The following is a 15627-nucleotide window of genomic DNA, read 5'->3' as shown; positions in this document are numbered from 1 at the left end:
TCAAGCCAATGAGAATCAGTGTTGCAATTTTTGCTGCTGCTCGAGAGAAAAATGTTGCTAAGGAGCTACCTAGAATCATCTTGGCACAGAGAGGGGAAAACCTGACTGAGAATGATGCATCCCAGAAGAAAGCAAAGCCAAAGGATGGAAAGGTATTCTGGATGTGTTTGAACCCCTGGATCCAGCCATGCCTGAAGCCAAAGTGTAAACCATACATTCCCCTTCTTTGCTTAAACCTGAAGAGACAGATGTTCCTGAATCCACAGCCAGGGACCTGGTTGGGGCCCCCACCTCTCTCACTCTTTCCCTAGGAGTCTCAAAACTCTTTAAGAATGTAAGCAAGGTGTTGGCAGTGAGAACTTTATTAGAGGAGGGTGACTTTGGCTCCAGAAAAGGGGGATAGTGGGGGCCTAGTAACAGTGACCACTCCAAGGAGGCCCCGGCCCTGAACCCAGGGCTCTGACAGGAAGCGGGAGGCACCTGAGTCCCCCAGGACCTGGGTAACTGAAGGCACCATGGCAGCTATGTTCAGAAGGAAGTTTCATTGAGCTTCACCTTGGGGGGGGTGAGGGGAGCCCCGAGACCGGTGGAGGGCCGAGGGGCTGGGGTAGGCGGCCGCCGGGGCTCCGGCCCACTCCGCACCAGTTCCTGGCAGCGCTCCACGAAGCTGCCTCCGCCCCGGCGCCGGGCCTCAGCCTGCGGGGGGCTCGGGCTCCCGCGGCGGCCAGACAGGGAGGTGTTGCTGGAGGCTGAGTGGAGGCTGAGGGGGTGATGAGGGTCAGGGCAGGTCATCGTGGGGCAGCTGAGGCCCCATGGCCACCATGTTCTCGCCACCCCCCAGGGCACAGAAGGGGAAGTGGGGTCATGCCTACCTGGTGAGCGAGGTACGGGGTGAGGGGCTGGGGAGAGAGCCCCGTGAGGAAGCCAGCGGGGCTAGCTCGCACTGCTCCAGCTGTTCCATCAGCTCTTCCTCTGTCAGGCCACCTGCTGGGGGCAAGGAAGCAGGGTCAGGGGGCAAGACAAGGGTCACAAGTCAAGGAACAAAGGTCATGTGCAAGGATTGAGGTCAGGCTAGGAAAAAAGATGTAGAGGTCAAGGGACAGGGGTCAGAAGCTAAGAGGGGGTTGAAAAGCCAGGGCCCTGAGGGGTTGGAGGGCAGAGAAAGGGGTCAGAGGGCAAAGCCTGGGAGGAGAGATCACAATGGAGGTGGTGGAGAAGGATTCAGGGTGAGTGTGGGGGGCTTGGGACGGGATGGAGGCAGGGCAGGAGTACCAGGGGCCTGGCCGAGGCCGTCCATGGCGGTGGTCAGGTCCCACATGGCCAGGCTGCCATTGGCCTGGCCGGTGAGCAGGTAGCGCCGTGGCCGCGAGCCAAGCCGCCGGGAGCCCTCGCACTCGAGCACCGTGAAGGCGGTGGTGGGCGAGCCGTCCACCGAGCGCACCGAGCACACCCTGAGAGGGAGGCGAGGAGGGGTCATCCCAGCCACACCAGGGCCTGCCCTGGCCCCTCTTCTCATCCTTACCCGCTCCCCAGGCCACAGTCCCCACCATTACGGCTTCAGGTCCTGCCTCTCAATGACCACCCCGAGCTTCTTCATCCTTCCCCAACTTCCTCTCTTGGGTTCCAGCCCTGGGCATGCGCAGCCTCCTGGATGTCCCCCACCCGCCCACACACTCACCCTGTGTCCCAAATGGGATTCCCCCCAGATTGGCTGCTCCCCCCTGTTCCTGGCTCAGGGAAGGCCTGGGTCCCGGCCTCGGCGCCGCCCTCGCCTCTTATCCTTCTCGTGGCCGGTCCACTTGGCCCCCTCCCCTCCCCGTCTGGCTCTGCTCAAGCTCTGAGCCTCCTCCCTGGGCTCGTGGCCTCCTCTCCATCCTCCAGTCCATCCCCCTCACAGCAGCCAGGGCTCCCCAGTACCCTCAGGACAGTCTCGGCTCTTCCATACGATTGCCCTGCCCTCTGCAGCCTCATTCCTCACCTCCAATTCTGTGCTCCAGGCCCCAGACACCACGTGCACATCACTGGTTACCCTACTGGGCCGCTCCAGCCCGTGCATGGCTGTCCCTTCAGCCTGGCACACCCTTTCCCCTCCCTTCTTTCTTCTGTTCACTCCAGTTGTCCTCGGGGTCTCTGCTCAGTCTCCTCTTCAAGAAAATCTTTCCAGGCTCCCTTCCCAGGCTAAAGCAAGCAACTCCTTTGGGATCCTACAGCTCCCTGGGCCCCTTCATGCCGTACTGACTCCCCTGCCTGGCCCCCCTCCATCCCGCCCTGACCCTTCTGCCTGGCCCCAATCCACCCCTGACCCCTCTGCCTGGGCCTCATCCCCCGCGACCACACAGGGCGACCTCTGTTTGAGGTCCAGTACGGGCACCCGGGGTTTCTCCAGCTCCACTCCCACCCACACAGGTTACATCTTTGATTCCGGCAGCCCCAGACCTAGGACCAAGCTCCTGCCCCGTTCCAGGCTTTGCTCCATCCGTGCTCTGGGGCTGGGACCCCCGTCTGGCCACCGTAACCCAGCTGGCATCTTGCCTTCTCCTCTGACCACCCTCCCCATTCGAAAAGCCACTCCTCACCGCTGCCCAGTGGATGAAAGGCGCACGAAGAGCTGGCTGGCGCTTGGCACCACCTTCTGAATGAACACCTGCTGGTCGTCCCGCTCGCCGTACGGGCCTGGCCAGGCAAGGGTGGGGGTCAGGGCCGGCCGGGTCCCCAGGGCCCCCAGCCCCAAGGCCCTGCCCCCTTCCCCACTGAGCAGCCCCCCTGCCAGGACTAGGACTGCATCCCCGGGCTGCTGGAGCTGGGCGGGTCAGAGAGGGCTGGGGGTCAGCAACAGTCAGTAGAGTTCGGCCACATCAGGGAAGGGGGCAGTGGCTTGGAAGGGGGTCTTGGGTCAGGTGGCGGTCAGCAGGAATCAATGGGAGTAAAGGGAGGTCAACAGGGGTCAGGTGGCGGTCAGTGGAGGTCAACCAGGTCAGCTGGGCAGTTCAGGACAGGTACAGGGGTCAGGTAAGGGGTCAATGGAGGCCAATGGGGGGCAGGCAGGGCCCGGGGGGTGGGGGGCAGGGGGCCAGGAGGCACCGATGTCGTTGCCAGCACTGCAGCCGCCATGCCCATCAGCCGACTCCAGCGCCAGGATCTTGAAGGAAGCGAGTGGGGTGGAGCCGGGCTGGGTGGAAATCATGCCGCGGAAGCGAGTCACAGACCACGTCCGCACGTGGTTGTTGTCGGCACAGACTGAGGAGCGCGGGGACAGTGGCAGGTCAGCCCAGCTGGGCATCACTACTGCCTGACCTTCCCGAGCCCCGGGATGACGCCCTTTCGAGGGCGGCAGGATCCAGGCCCCTCTGAATCCCTCCGCCCAGAGAATTCTCTCTTTCTCAGAACTCCAAAGGTCAAAAATCCTCCAAAATTATTCCAGAGCCTGACCTCACCTTGCCCCGCCCACTGCCCCCACCTGCTCCTGTCCCTCTCATCTCCTCCCTGGTGTCCCTACTCCTGTCCTGCCCCCACAGTCTGTCCCGACACGCAGCCTGAGGGGGCCTGTGAACACCTGCCTCAGGTCATGTCCCTTCTCTGCTCAGAGCCCTCTTGTGGCTCCATCTCAGCCAGGGTCAAGGATAGTCTTCTCCATGGCTTTCAAGGCCCCGCCGACTTGCCCCTGTCACCTCCCACCCCTCTCCGTCGCCCACTCCACTCCGGGCCCAGGGGGCCCCCTGCTCTTCCTCAGACACGTCAAACATCCTCCCACCTCAGAGCTTTTGCAACGTCCGTTCCCTCCGCCTGGAACACTTGTCCCCACCAATCGGCACTGCTCATTCCCTCATTCTGCTCAAAGCTCCTTCCTCAGAAAGCCTGTCCCAGAACCACTCCCTCTCAGCGACCCCGACAGGCTCTGGCCACCCACACAGCTGTGTTTCCTTCACAGCCCTCATCACTGCCTGATTCTGACTTGTATTTTTATTTCTTTAGTGTCTGCTGGCCCCACTAGAATGTCAGCTCCACAGGGGTAGGGACCTGGCCTGTCTTGTTAACCACTGTATCCCCTTTGCCTAGCATACAGCAGGTGCTCAATAAATGCTTGTTGAATTGATGAATTCTGCTTCTCCCCCGCAAATTCACTCTTCCCTAAACTGGTCCCCTTCTCTAGGGGCCTCTCCCTATACAATGCCCCTCCTCAGCGGAAACCCTCATCCACCTGGTCTCGTGCTCTGACCTGAGCCACCCCTCCTGCAGGGAGTCAGGCCCCCGGGGAAGCTGGCGAGGCCCACCTGAGATGAGGTGCTTCTCCGAGAGCATGATCTTGGTGACGGGGCTGCGGTGCACGGTGAAGGTCTGGAATAGCTGAGGCCCCGAGCCCACCGTCTCAGGGTGCTGCACAATGACCCGCACGCCCCCTGAGCTGGTGCCGTAGGCGATCTCAATCCAGTTCCCACTGTCACCTGGGGAGGGGCCGAGGATGAAGACAGGGACAGGGTCACAGAGATCAAAACTCAGGCAGAGAGAAAGAGACAGACAAAGACCAGACATAGAGTCAGAGAGGGAGATAAGGTGGTCAGATGGGGGAGACAAAGGGACAGATCAGAGAGATAGAGAACTAGAGACAGAAATTCAGACAGAGACAGAGCTAACAAGAGAGGGAAGAGAGATGGGGCGGCTCTGTGGCACAGTGGTTAAGTTCCCGTGCTCCGCTTCAGCGGCCTGGATTCGCAGGTTCAGACATACACCACTCGTCAGCCATGCTGTGGAGGCATCCCACATATAAAGTGGAGGAAGATTAGCACAGATGTTAGCTCAGGGCTAATCTTCCTCAGCAAAAAAAAAAAAAAAAAAAGAGAGAGAGAGAGAGAGACGAGAGAAAAATAGAGAAACAGACACACACCGCCAGCCAAGAAACTGAGTCACAGGGAGGGTTATAGAGACAGAGACACACAGACATAGAGACAGAGGGAATTAGAGAGACAAAAAAAAATAGAGACATATAAACAGACAGCCAGTAAGACAAGAAAACACAACCCCATGTGTCTGAGGGACTCCTAGCTCAGGCCAACTTTCCACAGGGGAAAAGTTACTTCGTAGCTGTCAGAAACTTAACAGACCATCATAAGGAATGCGGGTAGAAAATGTGTTGTAACATTTGTGCAGCAGTTGCCAGCAATGGATCAGGGTTGTGCAGAGCAACACGGATGGGTATTAAACCCGGGGCAGGCAGACAACAGGAAGGGACAACTGGGATGGACACCCAAGGCCATTTATGCAAATTCAAAAACCTGTCTACCACCCCCATTCTGTAAGGACACACACAAATGAAGAGACACACACTGAACATGACAGAGCAGTGGCAGGTGGCAGGAGGGGCAGGGGAGGGCAGGACTAAATAGCTGGAATAAGAAAGGGGCTGATGGGACAACACGCTGAGCACTTAGGTGTGGTAATCACTGACTCCTGCAGGAAACAAGTGTGCTGTGACCCCGACCTCACACCGTACACAGAAGTTCATTTGAAATGAACAGAAATCAACATGCAAGAGCTAAAACTAAACTATAAGCTTCTAGAAGCAAACAAAGGGGAAAATCTTTGCAACCTGGGGGTAGGCAAAGATATCACAAGATCCAAAAAGCACTAACCATGAAAAAAATGGACCCTTATGCTAAGAGAAAAAAGCCAGGCACAGCAGGCCAATACTGTATGATTCCATTTACATGAAACGTCTAGAAAAGGCAAATCTATAGGGACAGAAAGCAGATTAGTGGTTTCCAGAGGCTGTCATGGGGAAGGAATGGGGTGTGACTACTAATGAGGATGGGCTTCCTTTTTGGGGTGGTAAACATGTTCTGGAACTAGACAGTGACAATGGTTGTATAACCTTGTGAATCTACTAAAAATCACTGAATTGTGAATTTTAAGGAACAGGAACTATACTGCAATAAAAACAAACAAACAAACAAAAATTAACCCTTTTTTTTGCCTTTGTGGTCAAGAAAACAAAACCAAACATTTGTCCCAAGTGAGGGAACTCAACTCCGGCCACTGTAAAACATGCAGCCTCTTTGTGTTAGGAGCACGCAAGCATCATGCCCTAACTGCAGACATGGGAAAGAAACACAAAGATGAAGGACTAGCAGCCAATTTTGCCCCCGGTGGAGAGACCCATCACCATCCAGCACCTAGAACAGTGCTAATATACAAGCAGTGCTCAGTATTTGTTGAACGACTAAATGAGAGTTAATCTGTCCTCCGCCCAATAAATCTCACTGGGTCATGCTACCCACGCAGGGGGGACACAGCTGCGGGCTGGGGCTGGCTGCTGATGGCAGAGCGGGGAGCTGGGTCATAGCTTACTGGTCTTGGGGGTGAGGTAGACGCTCAGGGCTGTGACCCCATCCTCTGCCGGGTCCCGGTAGAGCTCACAGACAAGGAGGTCATTGTCCTTCATGCGCAGGGGGAACTTCTGCACATCTGGGGTGCAGGGAGGGTAGAGCGGGGTTGTTCAAGGTCCCAGCCTTTCCCCTCCTCGCCCGCTTCCTGAGGAGGGGCCCAGGCACTGGGGGCGCCGTCTGCTGCTCACCCACGTAGTAGATGGAGCCATTGTTGCAACCCAGGAGGAGGAAGGAGCCGGCCGCGTCATAACTGGTGATGGGCTGCACCTCCTGGACCTGGGGGCAGGCAGGACAGCCTGTGGCCCTGGAGGTCCCCCTGCCTCGGCCTCCACAGGGGCCCCTCCCGGCATGCCCTCTCTGCCCAGCTCCAAAACCCTCCTGGGGTTTCTAGGCCCCCTTCCCTCCAGCCTCGCCCAGCCCAGGCCTATCTCCATCCGTGTCTGTCTGTCTCTGACTGTCTCTCTGTCGGTGTTTCTGGCTCAGCCTCCCCTTGACTCTATTTCTGACATTTCTCTACGCATCTCCGTCTGTCTCTCTGCGCCCCTTCATCTACCACAGTCATTCAGTCCTGATTTCTCTCTGTCCACCCTTCTTTCTGTCGCCTCTTCCTCTGCTTCTATTTATCTGTTTCTTTCTCTCTTTCTCAGCTGGTCTGTTTCTCTCTCCCCCACATTCACACTTTAGCAGGAGAAAACATGATGTGTATTTTTTTTACACTTTGGACATGGCTTGGGGTGGGTGCAGAGAGAATGACAGATATTTGCACATCCATCCCTGGGTTTCTGTCTCCTCACCCTCTCCCCTCACCTGCTTCCCCATCCAGTGCCTGGAGAATCCTCTCTCCTCCTTTCCAAACCCACCCATCCTTCATGTCAGCTCAGCAGCCCCTCTCCCCTGATGCTCCCCAGGCCTTTATAACACCCCCGCCCCCCAGGATCTGCCCACTGCTGGGTTCTCTGGCTCTCTCCAGGTGGAGCGGGGCAGAAAGGAGCCCCTCCCTGCGTCTGCACAGTCTGGACACCTGGGACAGGGGCAGCCAGGCTGGCCAGCACTCTGACCTGCCAGTGCTTGGTGACGGCATTCCAAACCCCGATGCGCCCCGTGTGGCTTGTGGCGATGAGCTGGTTCCCGACGAAGAATAAGGCCTCCACGGTCACCCCCAGATGGAAGACCCCTGCAGGGGGCAAGGAGCGCTCAGCCAGGACCCCGCCTCACAGGGGGAAAGAGGGTGGTGGGAAGAACTCGAAGGGCGGGAGGATTCAGTGGGCCATGGAGTCTTCATAGGATAGAGGATTCCAGCAAGAACGGCAGAGTTTACAAGGGGCCAGAGCGCTGACGGGGTGTGGGACTCTAACCCGGCTGAGATGTTCAATGTGGCAAATGACCACCGGTGGCAGAGGATTCTTATGAGGATGGAGATTTGTCAGGGCACAGATTAGTCTAAAAGTCAGAGATTTCTAACGGGGACACAGATTCTAGCAGGCTCTGGGACTCCCCTGGCACGGAGAACTCTCACAAAGCAAAGAGATCCAACAGGGCAGTGAATTCTGACGGAGGAGAGAATTGTATGTGGGGGCATTTTTCTACTAGGCCAAGGAATTCTAACAGGATGTGGAATTCTAAAGGGGCGGGGAATTCTAAAAACATAAAGAGTTCTTATGGGTCTGAGAATCATACAGGGTGGGTTATTTGAACAGGCCACAGAATGCGAATGGGGTAGAGAGTTTTCACAGCTCACATGTTGGGGGAGAATTCTCAAGGGCAGAGGGTTCTGGAAAAAGCCTTGGGCCATACCTATCTCAGAGCCACCACCTTCTGCCTGCAGAGCCCACAGCAGGATCTCGTTGCCTGTGGCCGCTGCCACCATCTTGTCATGTTCACCCAATGCCCCACCGAGCACCCGGGCTGTGAGCGCCAGTCGTTCAATGGGCCAGTCCAGGCGGGGGCTGGAAAACACCAGCTGCCAGCCAGAGGCCTCCTTCAGCCTGGAGGATGGGGGCACATCGTGAGCCCTCAGCCCAAGCTCTTCCCAATAGCAGGGCCCACGGCCTCCCACGGGCACCCTCCCCAAGCACCTATAGCAGACAAGAAACTGGGTATAGGCCACAGCGATCCAGTTGTGGTGTCCACACACCAGCCGCACCATCCCCGGCTCCTCTGGTAGTCCTAGGGGGGGCAGAGCAGGGCTCAGGGCAGAGTCACAGGGGTCCCCCTGGCTCCCCAGCCTCCCAGGAGACAGACACATACCTGATGGGGACGGAGGGGCTTTCTCATCCAGCATTCGGCCCAGCAGCCCCGCGTTGCCCAGGTTGGGGGGCATCGTGTTGCTCCGTCGAACGGGGGCCGGGCGTCCCCCCGTCTGCTGGGGCCCCACCATGCTGTGCCGGTTTCGCCGCTTCACCGGGAACACTGCGGCAGGGAGAAGGGGTGGAGTGACAATAAATGTGATAATTGCCATGTAGCAAGCACTTAAAAATATGCCAGGTACTGACTTCCCCATGTGTAAAGCATAGTCTCCTGGGGAAAAGATTTTAGGTGGTGCGGGGGGGACACGGCATTCAATGACATTGAATCACACAGCGAGTTACTCCCTTTTCAGTTCCCTTTGAGCCCATCACAAAGGAAGAATCAGTTTCCATAATAGTGATACCTCTTCAATATTTGCTAATCTTCCCCTTTTTTGTTGTTTTCAAAATTGGCACCTGAGCTAACATCTGTTGCCAATCTTCCTTTTTTTCTTTTTTTTTCTTCTTCTCCTGAAAGCCCCCCCAGGACACAGCTCTATATTCTAATTGTGAGTGCCTCTGCTTGTGTTATGTGGACGCGGCTGCAACATGACCCGACAAGTGGTGCCATGTCCGCGCCCAGGATCCTAACCAGTGAAACCCTGGGCTGCGGAAGCAGAGTGCGCAAACTGAACCACTTGGCCACGGGGCCGGCCCCAATCTTCCCTTTTAAGAGATGATGCCTGTTGCCTTGGCAGGCAACAGCATCCAGCCAGAGTTTAATAACACTGATGTTTGGGTTTTAATTTCACGTTTACTTACTCATGGAATAAAGGTATTGATATAAAGCTTGTATTTAAAACGATTTCTTTTAAAAAATCAGGGCAAAACTAAGTTTAGGAAACAACAGCATATGTCTTCATATTTGGCAAACTTCATGAAGGTAGTTGAGGTTAGAGACATAAAGCCACAAACTGAATTTCCCCACTCTGTCCTTTCTACCAATCAGCAAAGCCCAGTGGACTACAATTCCCAATAGCCACTGGGGCATATTATCCGTGGCCAGTGGGCTGGCTGCCCCAAGGTCTCATGGAGATTATGGTCAATAACTCTCCTCTAATATGTCTCCCCTCCATGCAGTGGATCCCATATCTTCCTAAGCTTCCCCACAAGGAAATCAAACCTGGACTACAACTCCCACAAGCTCTAGGGCACGCTTCTGAGCCTTAAGGAGGCTAGCTGGCCCATTGCCTCATTGGAAATGCTGTTTCCTACTTCCTTTCCACGCATCAATCCAAGCATCTGATATAGAACTACAACTCCCATGGCATCTCAGGGTTCACAGCATAGGCATCCAAGGGCTGCAGCCTTATGGGAAATGTAGTCTTTGCTCCACCTCCCTTCATCCCTTAATAGTGCCCACCTGGAGGAGGCAGGTAACCGTTGAAGAGGACATTTCCGCAAGAAGATCGATCCAACTCCTCCCGCAGCTGTAGACGGCGAACTGAGGCGGAAGGACTCGAAGGCTGGGACTTGGCGGGTACTGAAGCAGATCCCTTTTCCCCTCCCCCCTCTCTTTCTCCACAGAATAGGACCACCACTCCCCTGAGACCCAGGACCACATCCAGTGCTCTCAGCTCTAACCCCACCTTCTTTCAGGAAAGAGGGACAAGAGGGAGGATCACTAGCGAGCTAGATTTCTATGCAATGCGGATGCTAATGGGGCCCTGCTTACCCAGAGGAGTGAGCCCATAGAACTGAGCTTCGTGGAGGAGGCTGGAACCGTGGACACCCCTGGGTAGTAGAATTGACTAGGGGTCAGGGTCTGGGGGGTGGGAGTGGGCAGAGAGTTCTGAGGGGAAAGTTCTCGAAGCTGGACAGAGAATCCCCACAGGTAGCAAATTTTGACGGGATCAAGATTCTAAGGAGCGATGACATGGGCGGTGAAAACGTGCGTGTGTTTGGGGACGATTCTAAGGACACAATTTAAATATGATCAAGGAGCTTTAGTGAACATTCTGGGGGGAAGATGAGACTTCTCAGGGGGTGAAGACGGTCGGGCATTCCCCTTTATCCTCCACGCCAACCTGGGGTCCAACTCTTTGGTGCGCAGGAAGTTGAGGATGGGGGCGAAGACGGTGGGGTCCCTGTCGATGAAGATCTGCGAGTAAGGGGAGCAGAGGATGGATGGGGCAAAGAGCGGGGCTGAGGCGGGGAGGGTCCTGTCCCTCCTCCTACCGGCCGCCCCGTTTCAGCTCTTGCCCTACTCACGGCTCCGGTCTCATCTTTCAGCGTTGAGATGCGTCCGCTCAGAAGACTGCAAGGAGGGGACGCAGAGCAGGTGTAAGGGGCTGGGGGGGCGGGGTGTGCGGAGGGTCTGGTGGGGGTGGGGACTGGATCTCCCCATACCCTCCTCTCCCACTCCCCAACTCCTGCCCCAAACTCGCTCTCACACTCACCTGGAGAAGAAGGAATCTGGAATCCAGGTGAGAGTCTGGCGAGAGGTACTGAATCTGTGCGGGGAATGTGAGCGGACGCGAGAAGAGGGAGGGAGGGTGAGGAACGCGCCCCCTACTTCAGGACCGGGGTCCCTCCCGGTACGCTAGTCCGGGCTCTCGCGCCTCCAGCAGGGGCGGAGTAATCCTTGATGGACAGGGATTCCCCCCGGGAGAGGCGGGTACTCCCACCCTGCTCTCCGCCCCCGACGGTGGGGGCCTCAGGAATCTCCTACACTCACCTCTTGCCTCCCACGTTCAGATGAATCACCTCCCCAGGAGGCCCCCGACCTGGGACCCCCTCGGCTGCAGGCGCCACGGCAGCCATGGCCCCCGGGCGAGCCGGCCGGCCAGCACCCGCTTCCGGGTGCGCACCCAGATCCCGCCCCCTCGCGTGCTCATTGGGCCGGAGACTCCCGGAGCCGCCGGCCACTGGACAAAGCGCTCACCCGTCTCAGTTAAATTCTCCGCCTCCTTAAAGGGGCCCGCCTTTCCTGTCCTGGACGGGGCGGACCCGGCGGCTTCTTTGGGGAAGTTTGGTTACGAGAAACAGCAAAATGTTCCTCCACCCCTATGGGGTTCCCATTTCAGGAATGGCATCTAGGTACTTCGTCGGGGGTATGTATTTAGACCCTAAAATTAATCCACATCAAGGGGGACATCTAAATGTTCTCCGCAGCCCCCGTCTCTCCCCCACACCTCACATCTTCCCGGGCGCAGCCCATAAAACGCGAACAAACCAGCATCGACCGTCAAAGCCAAAGGATTTATTATAGATACATACAGTGTGCGCCTGCCACACCGCCCCACACCCCCGAGCCCCAGCGGCTTCTTCGCAACCCGGTCCCCCACTCCCCAGGGAGGTGCTCCAGCCAGAAGCATGCAGGGGGAGGACTTCCCCTCGCCCCTCCCCTCACGAAGTCGCTTTTATAGCTGGAGGGGGGAGGAGAGAGGAAGACTGTTTTGAGCTTTGACGCCCCTCCCATTAAAAGCCTTCGCGGATGCGGGGCGGGAGAGGAGGAGGTCGACATTTTGCAAAAATAAACTAAGTCAGGAATTAACCGCATGGCCCTGAGACGGCGGAGTGCGGGGGCTAGGGCCCCTTCACTCCCCCTTCCCAGACAGAGATCAAGGCAGCATTGGAAGTGAGGTAAAGGCGGGGAGGGCGCGTCCCCTCCCCACCCCCTAGCACCCTGGATGGTCCAGGGGACCTCACCAGCGCCCCCGTGCCCATCCCTAGGGCGGAGAGAGGGGGCAGGAATTCTCGCCCCTACCACCCTAGCTTCTTGGGACAGGATCTGGGGATCGGGGCAGGGGGCTTGGCTCAATTGGCCCCTTACCCGCCCCCCCAAGCTCAGTTATTGCATAAAAACAATGAAGCCCCAGCACCTGGGGTGGGGGCGGGGGTGGCGAGCGGGAAGGGGCCGAGATATGGCTATAGGGGCAGCAATCCCGCCACCACTTCTTGGGGTGCAGGAGAAGTCCCCTCCTTTCCAGTGCCCGTCATGGCGCGTCCGCAGTGTTGGTGGAACTGGGGGCTCCAGCCCCTGCGGAAGAGAAAGTGTCTTTGTGGCCACAGTGCAGAGAAGAGGGGCGAGGATATGTGTCAGGCCCCAGGGGTGGGAAGTCACTTCCGGCGCCCGCTGGCCCTGCGTTCCCCCGCTTCCCGCTTGGGGTTGCCCTCGTCTGTGGACGACGTGGTGGGCAGTGTCTGGCCCCAGCGGGCGATCTCGGCGTGTTCCCCCACCGAGGCGGCCACAGCCTCGAGCCAGCCGTTCATCTCCTCCTGGAGAGAGAAACAGGGCAGAGTCCGTATTTGGAAGAGAAGAAATGGAGTAATCGATGAGTCTGGAAATCAGACTTCCCTCTCTCAACTTCCGTTTCTTCATCTATTGAATGAGATTGTAACAATAATGATGATGATGATGATGATGATGATAACAATGATGGAAACGGTTACACAGCACTTATCTGCCAGGCTCTGTTCTAAGCACTTTTGTGGATTAATTCACTTAATTCTGTGCAATAGGATTATATCTAATTCCCACTACAGGGATAAACAACAATAAAACACTCGCAGTATCAGCAGACACTTAGAGAGCACTGACATTTTCCAGGCCCTGTAAGGACTCTGCATATGTCAACTTATTTCTCACAATAACCCTATGGGGTTGATGGAAAACTATTTTTATCTCCATTTTAAAGATAAGTAGCGGAGGCATGGAGAGAATAAAGGCCTGCTTTGTAGCCTCTTGTGAAGATGAATAAGATAACAAGGAATTGTTTTCAATGTCTCTTCAAACCACCTCCACGCCTTCTCCTCCCCTGACCTCTCACCTTAGCCCCAGTCCCAAGGTCCACTCCCATTCCTGTCTCTCTCACCCACCTCTTCCTGCCCTCCCCACAGGCCTGCCCTGATCCAGCCTTGTGCTCTCCCATTTGGGTCCCTGTCCTGGCAGCCTCCTGGGCTCCCCACCTCCATTCTCACCCTCTCCAATCTACCCTGCATCTGGTAGCCAAAGGGATCTTTCTTATGCATCTCTGTAACCCTCCCTTACTCAGAACTCTGCCATGGCTCCCCAGTACCCTTAGGACAAACTCCAACTGCTTCCAAATGGCCCACAACGCCCTTTGAGATCCAGCCCCTGGGAGCCTTCCTCCCTGAATGCTCCTCCAGCATGGCTGATGCTCTGCAATTCTGCACCTCTGGTTCTCTGCACTTGCAGTTCCCTCTCCCTGTCTCATCCTTTTTTGTTTTTTTTTAAGCTTAACTCTCTCCTCTTATCCTTCCAGTCTCACCTCAGAGGCCAAAGCAAGGAGGCTGGACTTTATCCTGGGGCCTCCAGCAGCCCTCCGGACCCTCCTCCTCCGCCCACCCCCAGCCCCATAATGAGGTTAGGAGCTTCCTCTGGGCTCTCACTGCCCATGGGCTTTCCCATGACAGCCCTGGTAACTCTGGCTTGTGCTTCCCCTCTCACAGCCCCATCACGCTGGGCCAGGAACCAGCCAGCCTCGTGGCTCCTGAGGTCCCAACATAGAGATAAAGGACTAGATCTCACCTCATCTTTAGCTTGGAGCAAAAACTCGCTGCCGTCCTGGGTCCTGTAGGAGGGGACACAGGACTTGGGGGATCTGGGGCAGGGTCCTGGCCCACCCGTCCACCAACCGTCTTCCAGGGGAGCAGGGTATTGCTGGGAGGGGGACGTTGGGCCTTGGATCCCTCCCTCTTGCCCATTGGGGGGCTCACTGGAGCTTGAAGACGTGCTTCTTTTTCTTGTAGTCACTAGCCACCTCGCTGGTGGCTTTGTGCAGGCTGAGCAGTGGCTCCCCACCGTGCGTGCCCCCAGATGCAGGGCCCTTGGCGTCCTTGTAGAAGCCCAACTCCCCCTTGCTGAGCACGCAGTATAGGCTCACCCACGACCTGGGGCGACGAGACGGGGCTCAAGGCAGAGTCGCAGCACCGCCTGGGTCCTCTTCATTAATACCCTGCCTGGGTTTCCTAAGTCTCCCGCTGGGCCTTTGCCCTGGTTGGGCCACATGCCTAGGGTGCTCTTCCTGAGCTGAGGGGCAGGTCTAAACCTCTCAGTACCAGGCCTTTGCCTAGGCTGGCCCCTGCCGGAGCTGCCCTTCCTTATTCCCTCCCACACTGAATTTCCTGAAGGCAAGACTTAAGCTGTCTCCTCCATAAGCCTTTACTTGGACACGCTCTTCGCCACTCCTCCACCAGCCGCGTAAACCCCTTCAGGGAGATCTATTGGTCTACTGTCTGGAATAAGAAATCCCTGTCTCCCCCTTCAGCCAAAACCTCAGCAGAGGAGGAAGTCTCCCGAGAGCAAAATACACAAGGTGGCGGCCAGCCTGGTGGCACAGTGGTTAAGTTCACACAGTCCGCTTTGGCTGCCCAGGGTTCGCAAGTTCAGATCCAGGGTGTGGACCTAGGGGCCGCTTGTCAAGCCATGCTGTGGCAGGTGTTCCATATATAAAGTAGAGGAATGTGGGCACGGATGTTAGCTCAGGACCAGTCTTCCTCAGCAAAAAGAGGAGGATTGGCAGCAGATGTTAGCTCAGGGCTAATCTTCCACAAAAAAGAAAAAAAAATACACCGAGGTGCCCAATTTATTCCCACCTTGGCCTCTGCACAAGGAAGAAAGACCACCTCCAGATCCTAAAGGCAAAATCTACTTTCCTCCCCATTTCACGTCATGGGTCCGCGGCCTCACTCTGCTCACTGGCCAGCGCTTCCCTTTTGGGCTCCTCCTCTCCCCAGATTCTGCCTCCCAGTTGGACAACCCAAAGCTGGACTCCAAGAGCAGACACATCACCGTTAGGCCCCCATTTGGAAAGCTATATCAGGTACCTGCCTACTCAGGCCTCAGAGTTTCGGATCCGCCCCTTTTCAGACCCTCCCCCAATCTGAAACTTCGAGGGTGGATCTACCCCAGTCATTGGTTGGATGACCTCTCCAGGCTCCACCTCATTGGAACCTTCTAGACTGGACCCCACTTCCAGTTTGAACTCCTGAGTTGG

At 56.7% G+C, this 15627-nt stretch overlaps 2 protein-coding genes across 5 annotated transcripts in view; both read right to left on the bottom strand.

Moving 5' to 3' along the window:
• Nucleotides 1–346: 346 nt before the first annotated feature.
• On the bottom strand, nucleotides 347–11490 carry SHKBP1 (SH3KBP1 binding protein 1). Of its 2 annotated transcripts, none has more exons than XM_014860279.3 (18): nucleotides 11343–11490; nucleotides 11065–11118; nucleotides 10877–10922; nucleotides 10693–10766; nucleotides 10341–10399; nucleotides 10029–10109; nucleotides 8628–8789; nucleotides 8456–8546; nucleotides 8175–8365; nucleotides 7439–7554; nucleotides 6569–6656; nucleotides 6343–6459; nucleotides 4272–4442; nucleotides 3082–3237; nucleotides 2577–2673; nucleotides 1273–1451; nucleotides 873–984; nucleotides 347–760 (listed from the first exon to the last, which is right to left on the bottom strand). In XM_014860279.3, the coding sequence occupies exons 1-18, from the start codon at nucleotides 11426–11428 to the stop codon at nucleotides 529–531; spliced, it is 2112 nt and encodes a 703-aa protein (XP_014715765.3). In that variant the 5' UTR covers nucleotides 11429–11490; the 3' UTR covers nucleotides 347–528. The 2 variants fall into 2 exon arrangements, with proteins under 2 accessions (XP_014715765.3, XP_014715764.3); XM_014860278.3 differs by having other exon boundaries at nucleotides 873–987; nucleotides 11343–11489.
• A 362-nt stretch (nucleotides 11491–11852) lies between these two features.
• The window catches only part of SPTBN4 (spectrin beta, non-erythrocytic 4), a 72669-nt gene continuing 68894 nt past the window's right edge, over nucleotides 11853–15627 (bottom strand). For all 3 annotated transcript variants that reach the window (XM_044759612.2, XM_070498647.1, XM_070498648.1), the window contains 3 exons: nucleotides 14348–14521; nucleotides 14160–14202; nucleotides 11853–12886 (listed from right to left, as the gene is read on the bottom strand). In XM_044759612.2, coding sequence (XP_044615547.2) covers nucleotides 12728–12886; nucleotides 14160–14202; nucleotides 14348–14521 — 376 coding nt within the window. In that variant the 3' untranslated portion in view covers nucleotides 11853–12727. The remainder of the gene's footprint in view (nucleotides 12887–14159; nucleotides 14203–14347; nucleotides 14522–15627) is intronic.

Source organism: Equus asinus, chromosome 26 (genome assembly GCF_041296235.1).
Source record: "Equus asinus isolate D_3611 breed Donkey chromosome 26, EquAss-T2T_v2, whole genome shotgun sequence".
NCBI lineage: Eukaryota > Metazoa > Chordata > Mammalia > Perissodactyla > Equidae > Equus > Equus asinus.
The sequence above is the reverse complement of the archived record's forward strand: the minus strand, read 5'-3'. Positions and strand labels throughout refer to the sequence as shown.

What these genes read in the sequence shown, in the direction of transcription:
- SHKBP1 (XM_014860278.3), bottom strand. Translation starts at nt 11,428, where the DNA reads ATGGCTGCCGTGGCGCCTGCAGCCGAGGGGGTCCCAGGTCGGGGGCCT. An exon ending in CTATGGGCTCACTCCTCTGG is followed by an intron (nt 10,110 to 10,340) that starts GTAAGCAGGGCC and finishes CTTCCGCCTCAG; the next exon opens with TTCGCCGTCTACAGCTGCGG. An exon ending in CGGCCTCGGCCAGGCCCCTG is followed by an intron (nt 988 to 1,272) that starts GTACTCCTGCCC and finishes CCTTGCCCCCAG; the next exon opens with CAGGTGGCCTGACAGAGGAA.